Source organism: Trichosurus vulpecula, chromosome 5 (assembly GCF_011100635.1).
Source record: "Trichosurus vulpecula isolate mTriVul1 chromosome 5, mTriVul1.pri, whole genome shotgun sequence".
NCBI classification, from domain to species: Eukaryota; Metazoa; Chordata; class Mammalia; order Diprotodontia; family Phalangeridae; genus Trichosurus; species Trichosurus vulpecula.
In genome coordinates this window covers 293630935-293640811 of record NC_050577.1, presented here as the reverse complement: position 1 = coordinate 293640811, position 9877 = coordinate 293630935, and the positions used below count along the sequence as shown (strand labels likewise).

Genomic DNA, 9877 nt, shown 5'->3' with positions numbered 1-9877 from the left:
ATAGTATAGATGAGTACCTTCTCTGCAATCTATCTGAGAGTTACCTGGGGCATTGAGAAATTAACTGACTTGCCCAGGGTCACACAGTATGTATAAGTCAGTGTGTGTAAGAGCCTGGTCTTGAACCTGGGTTTTCCTTTCTCAGAGGCTGGCTCTCTCTCCACAACACCAAAGATCATGGGGCTATTATTCTGAGAATCTTCTTTGTCCAAGGGTCCACCTGTAACTTCTCAAAGGGAGGTTCCAAGCCATTTTCCTAGGCTTCGATGTGTTGGTTTTGGGGAGCAGGCTAGTGATTTTCAAAGCTGTCAGACTCATTATATTAAATGGTCCCTAGGGTCTTCCTAGGGTCCCATCTGGCTCGCCTCACCTGCTGCTTGGCAGTGGTGCTGGAGATGTCAGCCCAGAGAGGGATTTTTTTTTCCTATGTGAAACCAGCACAGAAACTGCCCCATTCAGGATATTGGGGAGAAGGAATGCCACATGTGGGGACACATTTCAGATGCAGATGAGGGCTAGGGAAAGATAGCATGTTCCATGGATTGGGTACAAAGTAGGGAGGAAACCAGGCAGAGATCAGCTGTCCTTGGATGGGAAAATGATATCCAATTGGGTATACTAGGCTGGGGAGCACCCCGGGAGTCAGGCTGGATCCCTGTTTCAAGGAGAGAAGAGAGAAAATTAGTTTATGGAACTTACTCTAGCATATGCTTGACCTCAGGCTGTCCCAAAGATCTCACTCCACTGTTGAATAATTATAAATAATACATGGTTGTTTCAAAGACCTGGTTTTCCCAGAAGTTGTAAACTCCCATCTACTTATTCAGCATGGCTCCAGAGGACTGGACCAGGAAGGACAGGAGGAGGTTAGAAAAATTTAGCCTAGATGCCAGGAAAAACCTCCTTCCCATTTGAGTGGTCCAAAATGGGAATGGGTAGCCTCAAGAGGTGAGCTCCCTATCACCAGAGGGTGTCTAGCAGAGGCTGAATATTGACTTCTTCTTACTCATACAATTCCGTAAGCGTTAGAGCTGGATCCCAACACCAGGATCATCTGTCTTTAAGTCCAATGTCATTATTGATTAATGACACAGTGGATAGAGCACTGGGCCTAGAGTCAGGAAGACCTGAGTTCAAATCCAGCCTCAGACACTTATCAGCTATGTGATCCTGGGCTAGTCATTAAAAATCCCCTCTATTTGCCTCAGTTTCCTTATCTGTAAAATGGGGATCATAATAACACCTCCCTCCAAGGGTTGCTGTGGGAAATGAGATAATATTTGTAAAGCACTTAGCCCAGTGCCTGGCACATAGTAGGTGTTATATAAATGCTAGCTATTGTTATTATTATTAGTTGTAGTAGTAGTAGTGGTAGTAGTGGTAGTGGTAGTAGTAGTAGTACTAGTGGTGGTAGTAGTTATAATAGCAGTAGCAGCAGCAGCAAATTAGTAGATTGTGGTTCTTTTGATAGTTTTTGTTTGCAACAAAATAGTACGTTCATGTAACCGAATGCTGTTGTCTTCTCTTGAAATATTAGCACATAAGGGTTAGTCACATGTCAGAGAATGCTCACTTGTACTAGCCTTGACATCCTACAATAGCTGTACTCCCTCTCTTCCAGGCAGTCATTATTCCTCTACAACAAGGCATTTGCCCCTGCTAGTCTTTAAATTCAATGGCCTATTTTTGGAGGGTAGGGTGGGTCTGCATCCTTTTAGGCCTCTCTATAGCTTTTGATCCTTAGGTTTGCCCCCTATAAGCAACTTCTTCCACTACAGACACCTCCCTCTCGTGTTTTTTTCCCCTGACTCTCCATAAGCTCCCACTCTGTCTCCTTCACTGGCCCCTTGTCCCCAGTCTTTAATGTGAGTATGCCTTGAATATCTTCTTTCCTTCCTTCTCCTCCTCTTACTCTTCCTCATCTTTCTCCTCCTCCTTCTCCTCCTTACAGGCACTGAAAAAATATTTTTGAGTTAAAATAAAATGAACTGAATCGAATGATAAACTTATTTGACTGGACTGTCCTCTGTGATTAGAGACTTAATTAGAGAGCTTAAGGAAATGGTATGGTCGAGTGAAGGGCATTTTTACCTATATGGACACTTTTTGGTTAGGATCCTAGATTTCGAGCTGGAGAGGACACTAGAGGCCATCTAACTCCATCCCTTCATTTTTACAGATATGGAAAATGAGGCCCTGAGGCCAAGCAGATTTTAGATGGCAGAGCAAAGCTTCCAATCCAGGTCCTTGGACCCCAAAATCCATCTACTTTTCCACCTTTCCACTACTTCTTGTTTTAGCTGGGCAGGGGGTTAGCTCATCAAAAGAGAATTAGTTGAGTCTGGGAAACTTCCATTTTCTTTCTGTCTCTCAGGATAATTGTGGGGAGTCTCATAAAAGCCAACTCTTCTGATGTGCTGAGTCCCTAATGAGAACAAATTATATGAAGACACTATTAGGTCAAGGTCTACAGTGTCATTGTGGACTCAGCCCATTCTTTTAGGGATCATTAATGGACATTAGCTGATTACCAGACCTCATCTGTGGCCAATGGAAACGTGGTGAAGAGCCAGGGGGCCAGGGAGAAGCTACGTTTTTGCTGGAACTGTGAACCAGAGGAATGCCCTTTGGATCAAAATTCAGGCAATGGCTTTGATGTGGGGCAAAGGGGAGCGTTAATGCCAATGCTGTATGTGCATAGAGATTCTCTAACTTTTCAAAGCACTTTGATGTTGCTCTTCGCATTTGATCTTACAACCCTCCCTGAGGTAGGGAGACAGACCGCAGGCGTCTGGATTCTTGGGTTTGTTTCCTGGCTTGGCTTTTTGGGAGTGGTGTGAAATTTTTCAGTGGCTCTGGGCCTTGATTTTCCCATTTTAAGAATGAACTCTGAGGTGCAGCTGAGCTCTAACAATCTATGAATCGATGGTTATTACCCTCATCCCAATTGACAGCTGATGGAAACTGAGACACTGATCAGTGGGCTCACTTGACTAAAGCTACATAGTTGTTTAGTAATGGGGCTATTGCTAGAGCCCAGGTATCCAGACTTCTCTATTTAAGGCAGGGTTCCCAGTGAGGCCTCAGGGACTCAGTCTCATGGACATCAAAGGGATGCAGGAGGGGAGGGGCGATGATAAAGAGACTGATCAGAATCAAAGTAAGGCTTGGGCCAGGCACAAGAAGGGGTGGCTCAGGAAAAACCTGGAGATGGGCCTGACTTGGGTTGAAAGCAGGGGGAGGGCTAAAGCAGGACTGAGTCTGCTGGGGGAAAAACAGGAGTGGGAGAAGGGGATGAGAACTTAGGGCAGAAAAGGTCAAAGCTGAAAGGGCCCTTAATATAGAAAATATGGAAACTTCAGGGACCTTAGAACATGGAATATCAGAGCTGAGAAGGGTCTTAGAGAATGCTGGAGCTGGAAGGGGTCTTAGAACATAGAATGTTAGAGCTGGGAGGGGCCTTAGAACATGGAAAGTCAGAACTGGGAAGGATGTTAGAATAGATGCCAGAGTTGGGAGGTTTCTTAGAACAGAGACTGTTAGAACTGGGAGGGGCCTTGGAGCAGAGAGTGTCAGAGCTGGGAGAGGCCTTGGAATAGGGAATATCAGAGTTAGGAGGGCCTTAGAACAGGGAACATCAGAGTTGGGAGGGCCTTTAAAACAGGGAAGGTCAGAGCTGGGAGGTAACTTAGAACAGGCGTTGTCAGAACTGGGAAGGGCAGAGTTAGAAGGGGCCTTAGAACAGGGACTATCAGAGTCGGGAGGGAGCTTAGAATAGGAAATAAGAGCTGGGAGAGGTCTTAGAAAAAGAATGTCAGTCCATAGAATCTTAGAATTAGAAGGAGTCATTTAGTCAATCAGTCAACACACATTATTAAGTACCTACTATGTGTTCAAGCATTGTGCTAGGTGCTGGCAATGCCAAAAGAAAAATGAGATTGTCTTTGCCCTCAAGGAACTTCCATTCTACTGGGAGGGCATATAACATAAATAAACAAAAACAAATTAGATAAATAGAAAGAACAAAATAAACAGTGATGGCTGGATGAGTGGCTATCAACAACTGGGAGAACCAGGAAAGTCTCATTGGTTGATTGATTTACTCTGGTCTGTCCAGCCTCCTCCACCCCCATTATGGGTAGAAGGACAGTGATTTGCCTGTGGTGATGTCACTAGCAACGAAGCTAAGACTAGAATTTCAGGCTCCTGCTAACACACTTGGATGTTGTCACCAAGACACAGCACAATGCCTCATTTTCAGCCCAGGATGAGGGTGCTCCCAGGTAGGTCAGCCCTCCCATCTCAGAGTCTTTCCTCCTCTTCTCTGATATTCCTGTCCAGGGTCTGTCTGCCACTTACAGACGTGTCCAACTTTGGTGCTGGGATAACGTCCATGTCTGTCAGATTCTGCAGGCCCCTGAAACTGCTAAGTTTTTCATGTTTCCTCCACTTGGCCCTCTGATTCTGGAACCAGATCTAGGGGGAAGGAGGACAGGAGAGAGAGATAATAAGAGAAAGGGGATAGAATAAAACCTTCATCATTGTCTTGCCAGCTGGCATTTAGATGTTATCTTATGGCTTCAGAGAACTTTACAGGCATTATTTCACTGGATCCTCAAATTACTCTGTGAGGTGCATGGTATGATCACTGTTATTCCCACGTTATGACTTACCATCCCTGGTTCTCTCAACTGAGTTTCCTGTGGCATAAAGTCAAGGCCTTTCATCCCCCTTCTTCCTTTGGATACTCTCTACCTTATCAACATCCTTCCTAAGCCAACACAAAGCTCCAGATGAGATCTAAGGAGGGCAGAAGATGATCTTATTTCAGCAAGCTGCCTCAGGAGGGAGTGGGTCATCCATCCCTGCAGGTGATTAAGCCCAGGTCTAATGACATTTGTTGAGACTGCTTGTAATGGCAAGTGAAGTGGGACTTATTGTTGTCTTTTTTTGGAGTGCTTTTCAGCACTAAGGCAATCAAGTGCCTTTGATTGAGTCTTGCCTTTATTTGTAGGAAAGCCCACATCCTTTTGCTAATTAGGTCAGGAGAGGTGTGAAGCCCTCTGACCCTAAAGAAGTATACATATACTCTGAGGTTAGTATTTTGTTCGGGGCTCACTCATTGGAAGAGTGTTGGTATAGAGACTCTGGGTAGCTGTTAAGGAACTCCCCATCCCACCCCCTACTGGGCTTTGAAAACTCAGATGTTTGTGCTTTTCTCTGGTTAGTATATATGTATAGCTTTGGTCAGACAACTAGAAGCCTTTCTGTTGATTTATGTTATTTGCTCTGTTTATATTTTCTCTATTTGTAATTTCTCTTTGTATTTGCTCTGAAGTTCAGGGTGCTGGCTTTCCCGTCTGAACTAAGTGAATGATATATGTATGTTTAATTAAAGTAAGATTGTTAACCCCTTAAAGTTGCTTTCCTTAGAAAAGCAGATCAAAGAACCTGTGCTAGCAGCCCTCCTGTATGCTGATGTTGTTGGCCTTATGCAGCCACAGTAGTTGCAAGTAACATCATTGTTACATTGTTGTAAAAACAATCCTTTTTGAGATATGGGTTAGAGTAGCTGGCATCTGAGTTCTCTCCCCACTCTGAATTCTGTGATGTAACAGTTTGATCTCAGGAAGCCATATAAGAGGACCTGGCTTTGAGTTGCACCTCCAGGTGGGACCTCTGTAGGTCCTTAAGCAAGTCACTTCCTTTCCTTGAGTCTGGTCCTCTTCTGGAAGATGAAGAGGTTGGACTAGCTGACCTCTGGGGCCCCTTCTACTTCAAGCCTTTGATCTGTGCTCTTGGCTGAGAGAACATGAGCTAGGACACCTGGGTTTGACCTTTGGTTTTCCTGGAAAACTTGTGTTGCATTAGCTCTGGGAGTGTGATCAAGATTAGGGCAGCCTAGACTAGTAGGATGTGTGGCCAACGGGCTGGCCTTCTAGGGATGGAACGTGTGCAGTGGAAAGAATAAACCTAAGTCAGTCTGCTATGACCTAGCAACATGATCTTGAGCAAGCCCGATGGTACTATGGAAGAATGTGGGCTTTGGAGTCAGATGACTTTGTTATGAGTCTTGCTCCCAAGGCTTACTACGGCCATCTCCTTTAACCATCCCATTTTACAGATGAGGAAAATGAGGCCCAAAGAGGTTAGGTGTTTTCCCCAAGGCTCCCAGATAGTACTTGGCAGAGCCAGGGTTTCAATCTAGGTCATAGGATCGTAGATCTAGAGCTGGAAAGGAGCTCAGAGGCCATATTATTCAACCCTGTCATTTTAGAGATGAGGAAACTGAGCCCCTAAAATATTATCTAAATGCCCTCAGAAGTAGTCCAAGAACCTTTGAAATTTGGGCATGAGGGCACACATGTGGCACTCACCTGTATTCTGGCCTCTGGAAGGTTGATCTTGGCTGCCAGTTCATTGCGGATATGGATGTCTGGGTAGTGGGTGAACTGAAACGTCCTCTCCAGCTCCTGAAGCTGCTCCATGGTGAACGTGGTACGGATTCTTCGCTTGCCTTTCCTCTCCTCTGTAGGGTAAAGAGGTCTCCTTTTAACAGCAGTCCCTTTCCCCTTTCCTCCCTGCCTTCCCCCATTGACATCAGGATAGTCCTTCAAGCTGTCTTTCAAGTCCCGCTGAAAACCCTTTGATGTTACTCCATTGGCTACAGGCTAAAAGCAGAAATCTGTGGCTTGGTGCTAGCATTTAAGGCCCTCTGCAGTTGGGTATCCATTTACTTTCCACTGCTCTCCTTCAGATTTGTTATGTTCTGGCCAAACTTAACTAAGCTCTGCTGCCCCTTGGACATGGCCTGGGGCTGTCCTGCTTGCCTCTTTGCTCTGACATTCCATAATCCTCTTGCCATCACTGCAGTTCAGCCTTCAAACTCCACCTCCATGAAAATTTCAATGACTTCCTTCATTGGATTTCAAACTCATTCCTTCCACTTGATATGATAATCTCATCATCTCTGAATCTGGTATACTCATCTCTGCATGTTGATTATGCTCTTCATTAGGCTGCAAATTCCAGAAGAGAAGGGGCCAGGCTGCATTTGTTTATGCCTATTTCCTCTCCCCCAATGCCTGGCACAGTGTAGCACGGAGTAGGTGCTTTATATGTTTTGGTGAATAAACGTCTAGGAGCATCATGTTAATAAACCTGTTCCGAATCTTTGGGAAGACTAATCTATAAAGGAGCCAAAGTTTGACTTTTATTTACAAGGCAGAGTGATGGAAAGAGTCCCAGCTCAGACCAGGGCTCTAGTTTCTGCTTTTCAGGTGACATTGGACAAATCACCTAAGGACTCTGGGCCTCAGTTTCCTCAACTTCAACATGTTGGGACTGGACTAGGTGACCCCTACTTCCTTCAAATGCTAAAATATTCTTTTCTTTCAGTTCTCTCCTTCAATAGTCCAAGGACCCTTTGACTTGTAACATTCAGTGTTCTAATATTACTTGTTCTAAGTTTCCTCCCAATTCTTTTTAAAAAAAATTAATTAATTTATTTTTAGTTTTCAACATTCACTTCCATAAGATTTAGAGTTCTCAATTTTTTCCCCTCCCTCCCCTCCCCAAGATGGTGTGCAATCTGATATAGGCTCTGCTTATACATTCATATTAAACTTATTTTCACATTAGACATGTTGGGTTCCTCCCATTTCTTACATTCTATGTCCCAAGGTTCTAATCCCACTTCTAGTGTTTTCAGCTCTGGTGTTCTAATTCTAACTAATTCTATCTAATATTACATGTTCTAAGGTTCCTCCCAGCTCTACCATTTCATATTCTCCAACCCCGTCTAGCTCTGCCAGCTCACGTCCTAAGCTCCCTCCAGTCATTGACATTCTGTGCTCTAAATTCTCTGTGGTCTCTGATGTTTTCCATTCTAAAGCTTCTCTGTTCTCTGACATTCCTCATTCTAAGATCCCTCCAGTCTCAGACATTTTGTGTTCTCAGGCCCCTCCTAGGTCTAGCATTCCAAACTTGCCTGCCATTCCCATTCTTTGCCAGAGTCTCCAATGAGGTTCCAGGCATCAGCAGTAACCAAGAAGATTGCAAGGTTTTCTAAGACAAGGGCCATATTGTATCTTGTATCTTTGTCACCGTTGGGTTCTCTGCACCCAGAAGGAGATGGATCATTGCTTCTGAATTCCTGACTAGCTAGCTAATCCTAGAATAATTGAGAGTCTCTATGCATCTTTTTCTTGGATTTGACTCAAAGGGAGCAGAGCCTTTCTCACACCTCCCCCATCTCTCCTTGGATGTCTGTTCAGAAACGTGACTGTCCAGAAAACAATCTGGTACTTGGCTTCACAAATGAAGTAACTTGAAGGTCACATTGCCTGGGGCTCCATGGTGAAACTTGCTTGGGGGTGGGGGGGGGGGTGAGAAGTGAGAAAAAAATACATATGGAGAAGTTGTTTCTGTAAATAAATGTGAAGGAATGGGAGCCAAAAGCAGGCTTTTGGTCAAGTGAAATTTATGAGTCAGAGGTGTGGAATTGACCCCCTGAAGGGACTCCTGATTTAATCAGGCTTAGCTCCTAGCCCCCAGCTGTGAAGCAGAGGGGTCCCAGAGCTGGCAGGGATCAGAGTGTGAAAGGAGGGCAGAAGAAGCTAGCCTGGCTTCAGACTAAGTGTTCCCAGGAGCAGGCTGGCTGATGATGGATGGTCTCTGCTGAGGGCTGTTGGTGGAGGGGAGGCATCTCCCACAGCAGAACTGGGATCATTGATGTAGAGCTGGAGAGATTTGCAGAAGCCATCCAGAATTCCTTCTCCTTGCCCCCACCTTCATTTTTTTTAGAAGAGAAAACCAAGGCCCAGGAATTGACACAAGTGACTTGTCCAAGGTCACACAGTTAGAATCACAGGACCATAGGTCTGGATTGTGGGAAGGGATCTCAGAGGCCATGTAGCCTAGTCCTCTAATTTGACAAAGGAGGAAGCTGAGGTCCAGAGAGGGCCACCAGTGCTTGCCCAGGGTCACCCAGGTAGTAGACGGCATTGACTTCAAACCTGTCACTCCTTCCATGGGCCTCTCAGAACTCAGCACAGTGATCTGGAGGACGGAGAGCTGGTCTTTTCCCAGAGGGAGGATTTGAAGCCTCAAATTCATCTGCTGTTCACAGGCATGGGCCTTTGGGGGCAGGAAAGCCCTTCTGGGGGGCTGGGATTCTTGGCTTCCCCAAACCCCTTGGTCTGACTTGCGCCATCACTATCTCCCAGGCTGGTGCTTCCTTCATTTTAGAGGCCCTGTCTCATGCTATTCTATGACCCAGTGGTGTAGTGCTGGGCCTAGAGTCAGGAATCTGGCTTCAGACACTCACTAGCTGTGTGACCCTGGGCAAGTCACTTGATCCTGTTTGCCTCAGTTTCCTTATCTGTCAAATGAGCTAGAAAAGGAAATGGTGAACCACTCCAGTATCTCTGCTAAGAAAAGCCCAAATGGGGTCATGAAGAGTCAGACATGACCGAAAATGATTAAACAACTCACACTATTCTCCCTATATATGGTCTATTCTTCAACCATTCCAGATAATTCATTGTTTCCTGATTCTGCCCAGCATTTTCCAGCCTCTACATTTTTACTTTACTCCAGGCCAGGAGAGTCTGTTTTTCCCTTCCTCTCATTGCAATCCTACCCCTCCTTCGAGGCCCAATTTTGACTCTTTGGAGCCTTCCCACGTTTACAGCTCCATCCAGATGTTCTCTTTGCCTTCTTACATTTCAAATACTGTTTGGCATCTCTCCTTTGCCTTCATGATATCCTAGCTTATATCAGAATGCTTATATATATAAGTGGAATATCCCTGTACCAGACTGTAAGCTCCAGGAGGACAGGAACTGTAGAATTCTTCCCACCCCACCCCCAAGAA

General features: G+C 45.2%; 1 protein-coding gene across 1 annotated transcript in view; it reads right to left on the bottom strand.

Annotated features, from left to right (window-relative positions):
• Positions 1-362: 362 nt before the first annotated feature.
• Positions 363-9877, bottom strand: part of ISX (intestine specific homeobox) — a 28403-nt gene continuing 18888 nt past the window's right edge. Inside the window, exons 3-5 of the mRNA XM_036761576.1 lie at positions 6378-6529; positions 4360-4476; positions 363-655 (exon numbers count right to left, since the gene is read on the bottom strand). Coding sequence (XP_036617471.1) covers positions 425-655; positions 4360-4476; positions 6378-6529 — 500 coding nt within the window. The 3' untranslated portion in view covers positions 363-424. The remainder of the gene's footprint in view (positions 656-4359; positions 4477-6377; positions 6530-9877) is intronic.